The 18,175-nt window shown below is 42.7% G+C and overlaps 1 protein-coding gene across 6 annotated transcripts in view; it reads left to right on the forward strand.

Annotated features, from left to right (window-relative positions):
- tay (tay bridge) overlaps window positions 1-18,175 on the forward strand; it is a 152,429-nt gene that overhangs the window by 14,495 nt on the left and 119,759 nt on the right. For 5 of the 6 annotated variants that reach the window (XM_070102113.1, XM_070102116.1, XM_070102117.1 and 2 more), the window contains exon 2: window positions 5,535-5,780. The exons of the other annotated variant lie outside the window; for it this stretch is intronic. In XM_070102113.1, coding sequence (XP_069958214.1) covers window positions 5,766-5,780 — 15 coding nt within the window. In that variant the 5' untranslated portion in view covers window positions 5,535-5,765. The remainder of the gene's footprint in view (window positions 1-5,534; window positions 5,781-18,175) is intronic. 6 annotated transcript variants of the gene reach the window in all.

The raw sequence follows: 18,175 nt of genomic DNA on the forward strand, positions 1-18,175 counted from the left end.
AACACTACCGCAAAAATCAGAAACGCTGCTGGAACAAGTATACAGGGTTTCAAGAGGAAATTGGACATATACCACCGCCAGGTACCAGATCACCCAGGCTGTGATGGCTGTGTGGGCCAGCTGATCAGCGGGCAGAGACAGTCTGGTTGATCAGGCAAGAACCAGACAAGCCTGGTCCAAGCCGGGCTGCAAGAATATGAAAGCTCTCGCAACTCTTCAGAGGTATATCAAAGGTGTAAAGATCTGCCCTTATATAAGTTCTCCAGATCGTATGACCTTACATTTCTTTGGGTCGAACTGGAGAAGCCACTTGTTGCAGTTTGTTGAGATCACAGTGAAGCTTGTCATTGCCTTCTCCTGTTATTATTATTCTCATAGGTTTTACATCCACAAACAGTGACGCACAGGATTCAGTCCAATCTCGGTCCCGTTGCTCTTTTTTTTACATCAACCTTCTTAAGCAATCTCAACAAAGGTGTGTTGATGCTTCATATCACTTGTTGATCTGCTCTGATTACTGTATCTTCGATAGCTCTCTATTTTCTCCTGTAAAGACCTCTTCGAAACTTTTAAACTCTTCGCATACTTCTCTGTCATTCTCCCTCCCACCATCAACTTTATCAAGTGATCCTTAACATTCGACTTTTATTTTTCCTTGTGTGTGTACATAATTTTGTTTGTAAATGTCATTTCACAGTTTTTGGCCTTTCATATAGTGTGTCTGTGTGTACACGTGTACATACAGCACTGCCTCGCTTACATGCTGGTGACGGGAAACATTACGAGTTTAATACAAGTTGTTGGTAATCTAGTCTGTGTGAACCTGGGCTTTCATGGTTATTGAGGTGTAAACAGCCTCTCAAGCCTCGTATGCCCTTTGAGATGCCTCCACACGTTTTTATGTCTTCTTTTATGTTCCTTGTGTTGTGTGCCATTTCACAGTTATGGCGGTTCCTGGTCTTATTATCCTTTCTGTACTTGTATATATTTATGCGTCTTGAGTCTATGATTGCAGGCTGAAGAATGGGTTAGGAGGAAAACATGAGTGGAGTGTTATTTTGAGCTGATGCATAAATATAATAAAGAACAAAAAGGTACTATACCGTGACTGGAACAACACACAAATAACCCGCACTTAGGAGAGAGAAGCTTACGACGACGTTTCGGTCCGATTTGGACCATTAACAACTCACACTAACACACAAAGGTGAGGAAGCCAGTATATATAGAAGTGGGGGACAAGGACGGGTAAAAGAGATGAAGAAAGAAGTGGAGAAGTAGTGGTAGAGGTAATGCTGGAAGTGGAAGTGGTAACGAGGCAGCACAGGTGTAGGTCACTGGTGTCAGGTGCTCCCTCTAGCTACGTGGTTTGCTGGCTGTATGATTAAATGTGCTTAGCTACTGGTAATAACGTCGTTTCCGAGTTATTACCACTGTTTAACATATTTATATTTAATATATATATATATAATATATATATATATATATATATATATATATATATATATATATATATATATATATATATATATATATATATATATATATATATATTAAATGCTCCTGGCGTCAAACCCGCTAACCTGCCTTCTTGTTGTTGATCTCGGGGGCATCACCTCCGTGGCGTGATCCCAGGCTAGGGATCTTGCTTGATGACTTGATCCAGGTTTGAGTGTGACAAGTGTGTTGACTGATGTCTCTACAGGGTAATCTGACCAGTGTAGAGATAATCATCCAGAGAGGTACTGCCCTCCTGTCATGTTAGTAGATAGCAACCATCCAGGGAGGTACTGCCTTCCCGTCATGTTAACCAGCAACCATCCAGGGAGGTACGTACTCTCCTCCTGTCCCATGGACTCCAGGCTGAGGAACTGATTACCTCAAACCCCTCCTCCTTTTCTACCGTTCTTCCTCGTATTGGACTGATGAAGCCACTGTGTGGCGAAACGTTTCCTCAATAAAGGCTTCCAAATGTTGCACGAGTGTCTTATTCTTCAACTTGTTGGTTTTCTAAGCCGTGTATCACAACAGAAATCGTGTTATTACCGTTTAGTAGAGTAGGTGCAGCACGTTGTAAGTCATCACAGCACAGACACAACTACACGTCATCACAGAACACACACTTCATGTCATCACAGCATACACACAACTACGTCATCACAGCACAGACACAGCTACACGTCATCACAGCACAGACACAGCTACACGTCATCACAGCACAAACACAACTACACGTCATCATAGCACAGACACAACTACACGTCATCACAGAACACACACTTCATGTCATCACAGCATACACACAACTACACGTCATCACAGAACACACACTTCATGTCATCACAGCATACACACAACTACACGTCATCACAGCACAGACACAGCTACACGTCATCACAGCACAGACAACTACACGTCATCACAGCACAGACACAACTACACGTCATCACAGCACAGACAACTACACGTCATCACAGCACAGACACAACTACACGTCATCACAGCACAGACACAACTGCACGTCATCACAGAACACACACTTCATGTCATCACAGCATACACACAACTACACGTCATCACAGCACAGACACAACTACACGTCATCACAGCACAGACACAACTACACGTCATCACAGCACAGACACAACTACGTCATCACAGCACAGACACAACTACACGTCATCACAGCATACACACAACTACACGTCATCACAGCACAGACACAACTACGTCATCACAGCACAGACACAACTACACGTCATCACAGCATACACACAACTACATGTCATCACAGCACAGACACAACTACACGTCATCACAGCACAGACACAACTACACGTCATCACAGCACAACTACACGTCATCACAGCACAGACACAACTACACGTCATCACAGCACAACTACACGTCATCACAGCACAGACACAACTACAAGTCATCACAGCATACACACAACTACACGTCATCACAGCACAGACACAACTACATGTCATCACAGCACAGACACAACTACATGTCATCACAGCACAGACACAACTACACGTCATCACAGCACAGACACAACTACACGTCATCACAGCACAGACACAACTACACGTCATCACAGCACAACTACACGTCATCACAGCACAGACACAACTACACGTCATCACAGCACAACTACACGTCATCACAGCACAGACACAACTACACGTCATCACAGCACAACTACACGTCATCACAGCACAGACACAACTACACGTCATCACAGCACAGACACAACTACACGTCATCACAGCACAGACACAACTACACGTCATCACAGCACAGACACAACTACACGTCATCACAGCACAGACACAACTACACGTCATCACAGCACAGACACAACTACACGTCATCACAGCACAGACACAACTACACGTCATCACAGCACAGACACAACTACACGTCATCACAGCACAGACACAACTACACGTCATCACAGCACAACTACACGTCATCACAGCACAGACACAACTACACGTCATCACAGCATACACACAACTACACGTCATCACAGCACAGACACAACTACACGTCATCACAGCACAACTACACGTCATCACAGCACAGACACAACTACACGTCATCACAGCACAACTACACGTCATCACAGCACAGACACAACTACACGTCATCACAGCACAACTACGTCATCACAGCACAGACTACACGTCATCACAGCATACACACAACTACACGTCATCACAGCACAGACACAACTACACGTCATCACAGCACAACTACACGTCATCACAGCACAGACACAACTACACGTCATCACAGCACAACTACACGTCATCACAGCACAGACACAACTACACGTCATCACAGCATACACACAACTACACGTCATCACAGCACATACACAACTACACGTCATCACAGCACAGACACAACTACACGTTATCACAGCACAGACACAACTACACGTCATAGCACAGACACAACTACACGTCATCACAGCACAGACACAACTACACGTCATCACAGCACAGACACAACTACACGTCATCACAACACAGACACAACTACACGTCATCACAGCACAGACACAACTACACGTCATCACAGCACAGACACAACTACACGTCATCACAGCACAGACACAACTACACGTCATCACAGCATACACACAACTACACGTCATCACAGCACAGACACAACTACACGTCATCACAGCACAGACACAACTACACGTCATCACAGCACAGACACAACTACACGTCATCACAGCACAGACACAACTACACGTCATCACAGCATACACACAACTACACGTCATCACAGCACAGACACAACTACACGTCATCACAGCACAACTAGACGTCATCACAGCACAGACACAACTACACGTCATCACAGCACAACTACACGTCATCACAGCACAGACACAACTACACGTCATCACAGCATACACACAACTACACCTCATCACAGCACAGACACAACTACACGTCATCACAGCACAGACACAACTACACGTCATCACAGCACAGACACAACTACACGTCATAGCACAGACACAACTACACGTCATCACAGCACAGACACAACTACACGTCATCACAGCACAGACACAACTACACGTCATCACAGCACAGACACAACTACACGTCATCACAGCACAGACACAACTACACGTCATCACAGCATACACACAACTACACGTCATCACAGCACAGACACAACTACACGTCATCACAGCACAGACACAACTACACGTCATCACAGCACAGCCACAACTACACGTCATCACAGCACAGACACAACTACACGTCATCACAGCATACACACAACTACACGTCATCACAGCACAGACACAACTACACGTCATCACAGCACAGACACAACTACACGTCATCACAGCACAGACACAACTACACGTCATCACAGCACAGACACAACTACACGTCATCACAGCACAGACACAACTACGTCATCACAGCACAGACACAACTACACGTCATCACAGCACAGACACAACTACGTCATCACAGCACAGACACAACTACACGTCATCACAGCACAGAAACACTTCATCAACTTGCACACTTGAAACTACCTTCCTAACTCCTTTTTTTTTTGTACGTGAATATGCTGAAGTCATTGTGTTTCTAATTGTGTTTCTTCTCATTGAATAAGTTCATAAAGTGAATTCCGGACCAGATGGGCTGTAGTTCGTGCGTTGAATTGCGTGCGGCCAGTAGTAACAGCCTGGTTGATCTGACCTAGTAGTTAATTAGCGTTGCAGTGGGTTGTGTTGCATTTGGTTATAGCTCATTATGATGTTCAATGTTGCATCGTGTTCATCTTAAAGTGAACTTTTAACAAGTGTGACGTCTGACGTGCTGTCTCTGACATGCTTGAAGCTGTCAGGATTATCTCCACCGGGAGGTCTGGTCTGGGACCGGGCCGCGGGGGCATTAACCCCCGGAAACGTCCTTCAGGTACATGTTAATTTCGTATACTGTTTCTACTCATGTTAAACTCGTGTTTACTTTTCCAATAAGTGATTTTTATGTGAAAAATTCATAGTTTTGCGGCGACAAACTTTAACGTTACAAGTGTTCGCTGACGCACACCAGTTTTCTAAGTGACTTGCATCTAAAGAAAATGTAAATAAATGCGAAATTTGTGCATAAATGATAGAGACGTAAAGGAAGGCAGCATGAATTAGTGTAAGGCACCACATCCACCACCACCTGCACCACCACCACCTGCACCACCACCATCATGGACTAATGGGAGTTAAGCAGGTGAGACTTAGAGTTAATTCATTTTTTTTAATCTTTACGCAAGTTACCCAATTATCAGTAACAGCGGGAATGTCATTTGAGGTTTTTATTCATATATGAATGTATTTTAGCATTAGTAGACTGTGTCCGGCTGCGAACTGCTAGCAGTAACAAGGCTGGGACAGAAGCACTCTCAAAAACAATCACAGGTGTGCGTAGGAGCACACGTGATTGATGCAGCAAGTGTTGGGTAGCAATAACATACGTGATTGATGCAACAAGTGTTGACGAGCAGGAGCAACACACGTGGTTGATGCAACAAGTGTTGCAGCAGCAACACACGTGGTTGATGCAACAAGTGTTGACTAGCAGCAGCAACACATGTGGTTGATGCAACAAGTGTTGACTAGCAGCAGCAACACACGTGGTTGATGCAAAAAGTGTTGACTAGCAGCAGCAACACACGTGGTTGATGCAACAAGTGTTGACTAGCAGCAGCAGCAGCAGCAACACCAACACACGTGGTTGATGCAACAAGTGTTAGCGCACTTACACATTTGAAGAGCGTGAAGAGGTGAGAAATCAGTGATGCTGGTTGAAGCATTTTGAAAGGCGGGCTCAGGGCCGGAGGCTCCACCCTCGTAAAAACAAATATATATATATAATATATATATATATATATATATATATATATATATATATATATATATATATATATATATATATATATATATATATAATATATATATATATATATATATATATATATATATATATATATATATATATATATATATATATATATATATATATATATATATATATATATATATATATATATATGGTGGTGGTTGGGGGTTGTCATGAGTAGAAATACAGTGCATTTGCAACATTGAATTATCGTTGTTTGGCTCCTGCAGCTGCAATAAATCAGGCAAACGTGTACAAATTATCATTTTTTTTTATCATGTGTCTCTCAGTGTGGCTGTTCATTATTGACATTCATAAGACATATTCTTCAAATATCTTCATGTCTTGTAATATTTTCACTTTTTTTTTTTTAAGTTTTAAGCATTTTCTTTACGAAATGGAATTTTTGTTCGATATTTTGAATTAAATTCTGTAGTTATTTTGCAATTTGGACATCATATGCCGTGCACAAAACAATGGATATCAAGAAAAACAGGAAATTGCTCTCATAAATAATGGAAACTACTCGCTGCATTTTTCTCAGCAAGCTTGTTGTATAATATAGTGTTGTATAATACAGTCAGTAGATTAAGAGGCACGCGCATTGTGAGGCTCACCTGTTATGACCAAGCCATAACACCTGTTATGAGACACGGTACTGTTGTATCCCTTGTGTGTATCTACTACACTGTTTTGTCACTTGTGTGTATCCTCTACCACACTGTTGTGTCCCTTGTGTGTATCCACTACCACACTGTTGTGTCCCTTGTGCGTATCCACTACCACACTTGTATCCCTTGTGTGTATCCTCTACCATACTGTTGTGTCCCTTGTGTGTATCCACTACCACACGGTTGTGTTCCTTAGTGTTTACTCCCACACTGGCGCCTCTCTTGTGTGTGCCTACTTCACACTGGTATGTCCCTTGTGTGTGCCTACTCCACACTGGTGTGTCCCTTGTGTGTGCCTACTCCACACTGGTGTGTCCCTTGTATGTGCCTACTCCACACTGGTGTGTCCCTTGTGTGTGCCTACTAGAACAGAGTATACTACTGACACCGGCCATACAATAGAGCGGAAAAATAATGTAAGGGACCTGGGAGTAGTAATGTCTGAGGATCTCACTTTCAAGGATCACAACAGTGCCACGATCGCACGTGCAAAGAAAATGATAGGATGGATAATGAGAACTTTCAAAACGAGAGATGCCAAGCCCATGATGATCCTTTTCAAATCACTTGTTCTCTCTAGGCTGGAATACTGCTGTACATTAACATCTCCATTCAAAGCAGGTGAAATCGCAGATCTGGAGAGTGTACAGAGATCCTTTACTGCACGTATAAGTTCTGTCAAGCACCTTAACTACTGGGAACGCTTGGAAGCACTTGACTTGTACTCGTTGGAACGCAGGAGGGAGAGATATATCATAATCTACACTTGGAAAATCTTGGAAGTAATGGTCCCAAATCTGCACACAGAAATCACTCCCTACGAAAGTAAAAGACTGGGCAGGCGATGCAAAATGCCCCCAATAAAAAGTAGGGGCGCCATTGGTACACTAAGAGAAAACACCATAAGTGTTCGGGGCCCAAAACTTTTCAACAGCCTCCCATCAAGCATTAGGGGAATTGCCAATAAACCCCTGGCTGCCTTCAAGAGAGAGCTGGACAGATACCTAAAGTCAGTGCCGGATCAGCCGGGCTGTGGCTCGTACGTTGGACTGCGTGCGGCCAGCAGTAACAGCCTAGTTGATCAGGCCCTGATCCATCGGGAGGCCTGGTCATGGACCGGGCCGCGGGGGCGTTGATCCCCGGAATAACCTCCAGGTAACTCCACACTGGTGTGTCCCTTGTGTGTGCCTACTCCACACTGGTGTGTCCCTTGTGTGTGCCTACTCCACACTGGTGTGTCCCTTGTGTGTGCCTACTCCACACTGGTGTGTCCCTTGTGTGTGCCTACTCCACACTGGTGTGTCCCTTGTATGTGCCTACTCCACACTGGTGTGTCCCTTGTGTGTGCCTACTCCACGCTGGTGTGTCCCTTGTGTGTGCCTACTCCACACTGGTGTGTCCCTTGTGTGTGCCTACTCCACACTGGTGTGTCCCTTGTGTGTGCCTACTCCACAGTGGTGTGTCCCTTGTGTATCCACTCCCACACAACCTTGAAATCTACAGATCAATGTGTTAATAGAAGTTTATATATTTCCCAGTGACTTTTAGCTTCCGTTTGTGAGAGACTGCTTATAATTTGCCTATCTAGCCTGCACGAATTTTATTATTATTATTGCTTTTATTATTAAATCGAACTGCCCCAAAAGTTTCCCATTAGCCTATATCACAGAGGCGAGTAGAATGTCCTGCAAAGAAAGGTTTTAGAGTCCTGATAACCGTGGCGATGAGATGCACAGGAGACATAGTTTGTTCAACATACCAAGATGAACTGAAGGAAAGATAGAGCCTAGACTCTTTGAAATGCGAGGACTAGAAACAAGGAGATAAAGGTGTAGGTTGAGGACACACAGGAGCAAAGAAAATCAAAGAATGAGTTGGATGAGGGGTGTGGTGGAGGTAGATTTTATATACAGTTTCAAGAGTAGGCATGATAAGGTTCCATGCATTCTCGGTACACAGCTTCAAGAGTAGGTATGATAAGGTTCAAACCATTCTCGGTACATAGTTTCAAGAGTAGGTATGATGTGGCTCAAAGCATTTTTTATGGCAGTTTCAGTAGTATGAGAGGCCTCTAGATGGTAGAAGCTAGCTAGCTTATGCCATGAACTAAGAATCAACATCCTCCTCTCTCTCTCTCTCTCTCTCTGTCTCTCTCTGTCTCTCTCTGTCTCTCTCTGTCTCTGTCTCTGTCTCTCTGTCTCTCTCTCTGTCTCTCTGTCTCTCTGTCTGTCTCTGTCTCTCTGTCTCTGTCTGTCTCTCTCTCTCTCTCTCTCTCTCTCTCTCTCTCTCTCTCTCTCATAACCTTTCCTCCCTCACGTTCTTCCCTTGTCATCCTTGGCCCCTTCACCCTGCCTGCCTGCGTCTACCTTCCCCGGGTTGTGTTGTTATCACATCGCTATAAATCAGCTTGTGGTGTTGTATGACACTATCCTGCCTGGCTAATTGCCTGGACCCGGGCCGTTCAACACCTGTTCTTGGTGCTCGACTCTTGCTTTACCCATGTTACTGATAAACCTTATCCGGGATGGTAATTAATTATCGATCAAGATTAGTGTTGCAGTGTGAGGCTAACAGTGAATCATAGAGCCGTGTGTTATGTCTTCTGTGTGGTGGGTTAATAAGATACACAGATTGCGGTTTATGGTATTTGAAATATTTGTCAGTGTGATAATTGATGTCCCTACTGGGCGAAACGTTGTAATAAGATATAAAAGGCATTTTGAAGATTGAGACACTTATGCAGCATATGGAAATCTTTATTCAGGAAACGTTTCGCCACACAGTGGCTTCATCAGTCCATGATAAGGTTCCATGATAATGGTTTTTCAAACCATTCATCACAACTGTCGGACACTGCAGCATCATGGGATCTTGTTACAAAGAATTCTTCATCACTTGTTCAACCTTTGGACGAAGACCTACTTCGACTAGTGGATGGTACCACTATGACCCCGCCTCCATCTGCTTTACGTCACCTCACTACAGTATATAAGCCACGTCTACGGCCCTATGCTGTACATTCTACAAGATTGATGGACTGAACACATCGACTCCAGGTTGAGGGACTGATTACCTCATTCTCCTCCTCTCCTTACGCCTTCCTCTTTGTATTGGACTGATGAAGCCACTGTGTGGCGAAACGTTTCCTGAATAAAGATTTCCATATGCTGCATAAGTGTCTCAATCTTCAACTTGTCGGTTTTTCAAACCATTCATCACAAAAGGCATTTTGTTGTTTATTAACATGTTGATATATTGTGGCACTGATAGGCAGTTTGTGGTGGAGAATGTTGAGTGTAGCAGGATTTATGTTTGATGGAGAAGAATGTTGAGTGTAGCAGGATTTATGTTTGATGGAGAAGAATGTTGAGTGTAGCAAGATTTGTTTGATGGGGAGGAATGTTGAGTGTTGCTGGATTTGTTTGATGGAGAGGAATGTTGAGTGTTGTTGGATTTATGTTTGATGGGGAGGAATGTTGAGTGTTGTTGGATTTATGTTTGATGGGGAGGAATGTTGAGTGTAGCAGGATTTATGTTGGAAAGGAATGTTGAGTGTTGCTGGATTTATGTTTGATGGAGTGCACAATAATCGCAGTGAAAAGTAGGGGTGCTGTGAGCACAATAAGGAAACACTGTATCAACATCCGTGACCCCAGATTATTCAACGTCTTACCAGAAGATATTAGAAACACTGCTGAAACAAGTGTAGAAGTCTTTACAAGGAGGCTGGACACGTATCTTCACCAGGTGTCAGATCAACCAGGCTGTGATGGATATGTAGGGCAGCGGGCATCCAGGTTACCACCAGACGAGCCTGGCCCATGGCCGGGCTCTTGAGAGTAGAAAAACTTTCGAAACTCATCAGAGGTAAAGGTATAACATGATGTTCAATTAAGCCACGGAACGGGTGGGATTTGAACCCATGGTAAGTGAGTCTTTAAACTTCAGCTCAGTGCGTAAACCACTTGGCGAGCTGGCGCTGATGAGATGTTCAATCATATATGGAATACAGTATCGACAAGTGGATGAGTAAGACATATGTGTATCACATAGGTATCACGAAGTATTGCACATGTCCTGCTTGTGTTGTTCTGTGGTGACAGATTCCAGCTGCTCAGATATGGAAGGAGTGAAGAACTGGAAGGAGCAGCGCTGGATACAAAACACAGGTGGACCATCTCACAGAAGGAGAGGAACAAGAGACTTCGGTATAATAATGACCTGTCATTTAGTTTTAAGGAAACACTTGTCCTGTTTCCTGACGAACCTTACCAACCTACCGAGTTTTTAAGAGAACACAAGGCAAATGTGATAGGGTGGATGATGGGAATTCTCAGCAAGGAAAAAAAAATGCCATTGGTGACGCTTCTGATAGCTATCTCTCTCTCTCTCTCTCTCTCTCTCTCTCTCTCTCTCGTGTGCGTATATACGTTAGAAAGGAAGAATAGGGAAAAGGGGGGAGGAATGGTAGGGGTAGAGAAGGAGAGGCTAATAATGGTAGGTGATGGGTAGTGTTGGGTATGTTAGGTGGGCAACAGGGGGAAGTAAGTGTAAGCACAAGTGGTAGTGGACGTGGGTAATTACACCTCTCAGAAGATAAAAGGAAGTCATTATTTACCTGTCACACACCTTAATTGCCGCCGCTCTCTGACCTCCCAATTGTCTTTCATATTAAATTACTGCTGATTGTTAATTTATATCACATGAACGCGGGATCATGAAGATAATTTGTGCTTGCAGTCGCGTCAGATAGGATTTAGCAGAACGATATTAAGATTTGTATACGAGGAGCGGGTTATCATCAGTTTGGTATAAACCATGGTAACTGATACCCAATAGTGGTTTAAAAGGACACGTGGAGCAAACACTAGGGTATATTTATGAAAACATGTTTCGGCTTTGAGATCGTGATCAAGGTCCAAATGCTGGTGTTTGCTCAGGTGTTCTTTTAAACTAGGATATGATATACTGGACATAAATATTAATTTCTCTGAGTCGTGGGAGATATCATGAAGTTGAAGATGAGTTTTGTCGTGTGTTTATCTCTTGCTGTTCTGGACGTTCAATACTTGAAGCAGCTGAGTGAATAAACTAATTTTATTGCTGCAGTTACCTTACTTTATTATCACAACTAGAATGTCAGGTTTGCAGGATGAATTTACTGCTTTATCTATTTTTTTTTAAATCTCTCAAGTGCCAAATGCAGGGCCCTACTAGTTCAATACTTCACTTCGGAAACTGTTTACAAACTCGCAGTGGCTTCTGTAGGTTAAATTGCCAATTTTCCTGAGATGGCTAGAGTTAAAGAGTGAAGAATGATGTTAATGAGGCTTTTAACCACCTTGCTTATCGTTGAACATACTTCCCTCCAGTAGTAAATGTCTTAGAGACTGGATGTGAACCACAACTGTGCTCTGAATGAAGAAGTGTTGGAGACACACCTGTGGCAGGTATGTCACATGCATGGTGTCACCCCGTCCTCAACATGTGTCAGATCACCCAGGCTATGATCGCTGTGTAGGACTGAGGGCCGTTGGCAGCAATAATCTGGATGAACAAGTAGTCATTTAGAAAGCCTTGCCTCAGGTCGGGCTGCTAGAGTGGAAGAGAACTCGAAAGTCGAGCCAGATAAGACATCATGGCTGACCTGATGACTGCTCTCTACTTAGAAATACTTCCTAGTTGCAAGTGTGTATTTGGAGACTGTATAGAGAATTTTCACTGCTTTCATTAATTCAAACGCTTAAATTATTGGAAAGACGCAGACGGAAGTTGTTTTATAATTTGCACCTGGACTGATTCCAAATCTACAATAAAATAACCCCTGACGGAATCGTAAGGAACGGTATACGGTGCTAAATATCTTCATTGAAAAACAAAATGCTTCAGGCATACTAAGAAATAACTAAATTTACGTAAAAGTGTCTAAGGTTTTTCATGACCCACTTCCTTGGTAAGGCGCTTCAAACCATTGCAGATCACCGTCAAACTTGCGTACTGAGGATGGTCAAGTTAACCTGACTGACTTGACTATTCACAGGAGACCTGTTAGTCACCTAACGCTTTTTCATTCATTTCATTAAATATTCACATCATGGTAAATAAGTATAGACTCACACAAGCCTTCACAGCTATTTATCTACTTGAATATAGAAATGAGACTTTATAAATTTATCTAGTTCATGTTACCATAGTAATCTTATAACTTGCCAACTCTTGCAGTCACACGAGAGAGAGACTCGGAAAGTTCGGTGTTGGTTACTGAGGGATGGTCAGCTAGTTTGTAATATTGACATAAATCTTTTTCATTTTCATATACTTTATATATAATGCATTTGTACATTGTACATTAAGAGAATAATGCTATTTTTTATAACTTCTACTGTATTATTATTATTTTCATGAAATATAAGTGAGTGAGGTTGAAATTGAGGAGTGAGGGCGTGACTGGCTGGAGCCCCCCACAGCGCCAGGTTATAAGTGAGCTCAGATTAACTTATTAGCAGAGATTATTGATGTGCGGCGAGTTATCCAGGCAAGTAATGGATGGTTGCTAGAGATGCTCCCGAGATTACCAGGTATCATATGTTGATAATAATGAGAGAGAGATTGTGGTAGAGCGGCAGCTGCAGTGTTGTGACACGCGCTCACCTCCACCACCAAATTATTCTGGCTGGCCGGAACGGATGGCTTTGTTTGTATTGTTTGATGCCTCCTGTATTGTTGGCCTCGCACCCTGTCATTTGGTGTGAGTGATGGTGGCAATGGATCAGAAGTTTCTTTGTTGCACAGTCGCGGGCTACCAGTTTGTTGGCAGAACAACAAGCTCTCGTTCCTCACTCTTTATTCTAACTGCATTTTATTTGCGGTGGCTCCTGCGCTTCTCTTCTCCCCTTACTTGTTATTTACCTGCCACAAATGTGCCTTTATCATGCATGAGTTGCAGTGAGTGGCAGGAAGTTTGTGGGGATAGTTAATTCCAGTAATTGTAGGTATATGATAGTAGGGGCTGTCGAGACGTGAGTGATGGGAGGTGGGTCAGCCCGGGCTCTACTGCCTATATTTACCCGACGATTGAAACACTGAATACAAATTTGGCCTTTTAAAAACTTGTGAACTGTAGAAACTTTATCAATTAGATATTTACTTGGCTTCTCGTCCCGGTGTGTATACAGATTCATTGCCTAGGCTGTGGCAGTTTCAAATTGGGTCAGACTAGCACAGAGCTGTCGCGTACAAGCATTCCATTAAAATTGCACAAGTCTCGAGCGATAATATAAACATGTAAATGTAGTGTGTACCTGTGATATACCTGTGGTTAGGATCGAGAATTTTCCTGCTCCCGCAGCTCGACCTGGGTCCAGGCTTTTCTCGTTGAATTGCCTGGTCAACTAGGCTTTTGCTGTTGACTACCAGCTGGCCTACATGTCCATCGCAGCCGAGGTTGATCTGGCACCTGGTGGAGTTAGAAATCCAGCTTTTTGAAGACTTCCAGGTTTGTTCTGCCAATATTTTTAATATCGGCCTAGTACAAGGTTAAATAAACAAAAGACCTTGCGATGTTGATGCATTCCTTTATAGTCTAGCCTCATGCATAAGATTTACTGTTTGTACAAAAGAGCTCTTATTTTAAAAATGTACCGAAAATTTAAATGCAAATTAGAGAGAAAACCAAGATTGAGCTTTTCAAAGGAACAAGTAATTTAAATTTTAAGTATACAGAAAGCCAGATAATATCTGTTCTTATGTGCATTTATTGTCACATCACGACGGAGTTAGATGTTCTGTGTTCTCCTCCGTGTTCTTACAGCTCCGTGTACTGGTATACTTAAGAGTTTGTACACGAAGAAATAATAAAGATACACGAAATAGGTTACGGTCTAAAATATAACAAAAAGCATTTATTGACAAGTATTGAAAAAAACATTGCTAGAAGCCCTTTTAGACTTAAAAAGAACAAGAAAACTCAAGCAATGTTGTTCTACACAAATAACCCGCACATAAAAGAGAGAAGCTTACGACGACGTTTCGGTCCGACTTGGACCATTTACAAAATCACAAAGTTGGACCGGAAACGTCGTCGTAAGCTTCTCTTTTATGTGCGGGTTATTTGTGTATCGTTCCAGTCACGGTATTGTGCCTTTTTTTGTTATTAATGTTGTTTTACCATTTAGTGTAAACTTCCTTGAAATTCCTTCTCTGCGTAAGAATTTAAAATTCAAAGTTGCATTTAAATATTTTAATGCCATAAAAAACTGCTGAGAATTCCATCCCCTCAAAATGCTGATGGTTATGTCATTAAGATTCCGTGTAAAAAAAATGAAGCAATTTTATTTTAGTAAATCTGGGTAAAGTGTTGAACTAAGATTACAACAACGCAGATATAGGACAGTTTTAGGCCTGTTGTATGCAAGGACCACGGAGCTTACAATAGGATGATTTTGCACACCGCTACTTCTGTGACGTGGCTGTACTAGGAGAACCAACCGTAACCCTATTATCTCATCCCACAACCCTGGAAGGGTTCATGGTATTTTCCTTCCTCTTGAGAGTCGTCGAGTTCACATATCCAAGAATTATGTTTCGGGTCACTGTCCATTCTTCTCTTTATTCACTGACAGTAGTTTATATATATATATATATATATATATATATATATATATATATATATATATATATATATATATATATATATATTATATACACGCAGTAAGATCACAAAAAATATATCTTAATGCGCAGTTTATGTACAGTAAAAAAATTAATTGCATTCCAACCGCCTTCATGATCCCTCAATCAAGAAATCGCTTGGCATTTAATTCTTTTTCACTGTGTGTATGTGTATGTGTGTGTGTGTGTGTGTGTAGTTTTATGTTTTAGTGTGAGTGTGGTACGAGGAGTGGAGTATGTTATCAGCCTGGGGACTATTGTGGTAGTGTCAGGTGGACTCCACCCTTGGCTCCTCAACTCACATTAGCGTCTCTCGTGTCAGATAAATATGTGCTCGCCATCCTCCGTTAGCTCAGAATTAACCAACAAATTATTTAACAACAACACGAAGCTAATTATCTTTTTTGGATCAAAGGTAATGTAGCGAGGAAGAGTTTTTCTGGCTTGTCCTGGCGTTCCACCTCCTGCCTGATCTTGAGCCACTTTTGTGGGGCGGGCCACACGTGCAGCTGTGGGGCGCTCCACACACCTGCAATGTTCAGCTGTGGGAAGCTTCATACATCTGTGGTGTACAGCTGTGGGGCGCTCCACACATCAGTGTGCAGATGTGGAGACTAGTCACATACTTTTAGGATTCTGTACGCTACGCATCTACTGTATGAAGCCACACATTCAGTGTATTAAACCACGCACGTAGAATATCAAATGACGCACCCAGCGTATCAAGCCATACACGTAATGCATCAAGTAACACAACTACTGTATCAAGCCACATATCTATGTATTGAGCCACACCTAATGTTTTGGTGTCGCATCACCATACCAGCTACTTAAAATACCTTCCCCTGTCAAGTAACATCTTTCATTATCAACAGAGAGACGTGAAGATCCGCTGCACTAGCAGCGTAGAGCTTTAGGTTAGTCCTTGTATAACTTGACCAATCTCTACACAGAACGAAATATTGTCCCAGTAAAATTAAATCTGGTACCCGTGTACTTTCTTCAATATTGTTTGCAATATGGGATTTAGGAGATGGAGTGTTTTGTGTTGTGCAGATACTCTATGATGTCTTGTATGAGGGGAATTTATTAGCTGGATGCTCTGTTATATCCCGTATAAAGGAAATTTGTTAGCACTGAGGAACCAGTGAATAAGAGAAACAAAATGAATCCTTACCTGAGGGAGATGAGAGGTCAGATAGTTTGAGGAAGTGAACGCTTGTACTCCACCTTCCTTCATATTCACCCTCCCCGATAAGGGTGCCTTGCAGCTGGTGAAGAGCTCTTGATCAGAGAATTAGTTCTACCCTCCCTTTCCTCAGATCAAATGCGATTATCATATTTCCTAGATTATACATGACTCCTACATGTTCTGCGGTAATCTTTAATGTTAAGTCTGATGTTGAACAAGTTCGGATGAGGTTTGCGATTTGTGAGGCTGAGTGGGAACCTTCGTATAGTCGACAGGAATGTAGTCAGCGTGCAGCAAGATCGGTAACATTGACAAGTGGAATCCAGTTTGGAGGAAAAACTCGTGAATGTTGATGTAACTTTTCTCCCGGGAGAATTGTTAGGCGCTTTGTAAAGCCTTGTGTGTAGTGAATTTTTTAACACAACAGTGAGACTCCTGCTCAAGTTCTTTGAGAAGGTAAGAGAAGTGAGGAGAGAGAGGGGGGAGAGGGAGGGTGGACTACATGTTCTTGAACTTCAGGAAGGTGTTTGACAGTGTCGCGGAAGAGACTGGCGCCTCTAATCAATTCCTTTTGAGATGTTGGTTTGAAATCCACCATACATTTTGTCTAAATGGAAAGTTTTATAAGCTTATGTTATTATTGCTACACCCCTGCATCACCTCGTATTACACCATTATATCTGGCCCTGTCATGACATACCTTGAAATATGACACGTCTCGCCTTTTCTTGTCTTTCTAGCACATCTGGCCTGTCACGTCACCACATCTAACTTTGTCACTAGCACATGTTGCTCTGTCATTCCCCCACGCATCACCTTTTAATGCCACCACATCTTCCCCTGTCAAACTACACCTCACCCACTACATAATTTGGGTGACTGCGACGCCTGGCTAGATCCTCTCCACTCGCATTTATATTCCAGTACCCTTGTAAATGTCGCACTGTTTGTAGTGGGACGCAGTTCACAGGATGAGTGGTGGTGGTGAGGGGAGGGGGTGATAGTTGTTGCGTGGTTGTGGTGGTAGTGGCTGGTGTGTAGTGCTACTTACTGGTGTGTGGTAGTGGTTATTAATGTGTAGTGGCTGGTGTGTGATGGATTTTGTGTGATAGTCGTCTGTGAGTGGTGGCGGTGGCTGGTGTGTTGGTGATGGTGCAGCTAGTGTGCAGTAGTAGTTGGTGTAAAAGTGTATG

This window comes from Cherax quadricarinatus, chromosome 80 (assembly GCF_038502225.1).
Source record: "Cherax quadricarinatus isolate ZL_2023a chromosome 80, ASM3850222v1, whole genome shotgun sequence".
Taxonomy (NCBI): Eukaryota; Metazoa; Arthropoda; class Malacostraca; order Decapoda; family Parastacidae; genus Cherax; species Cherax quadricarinatus.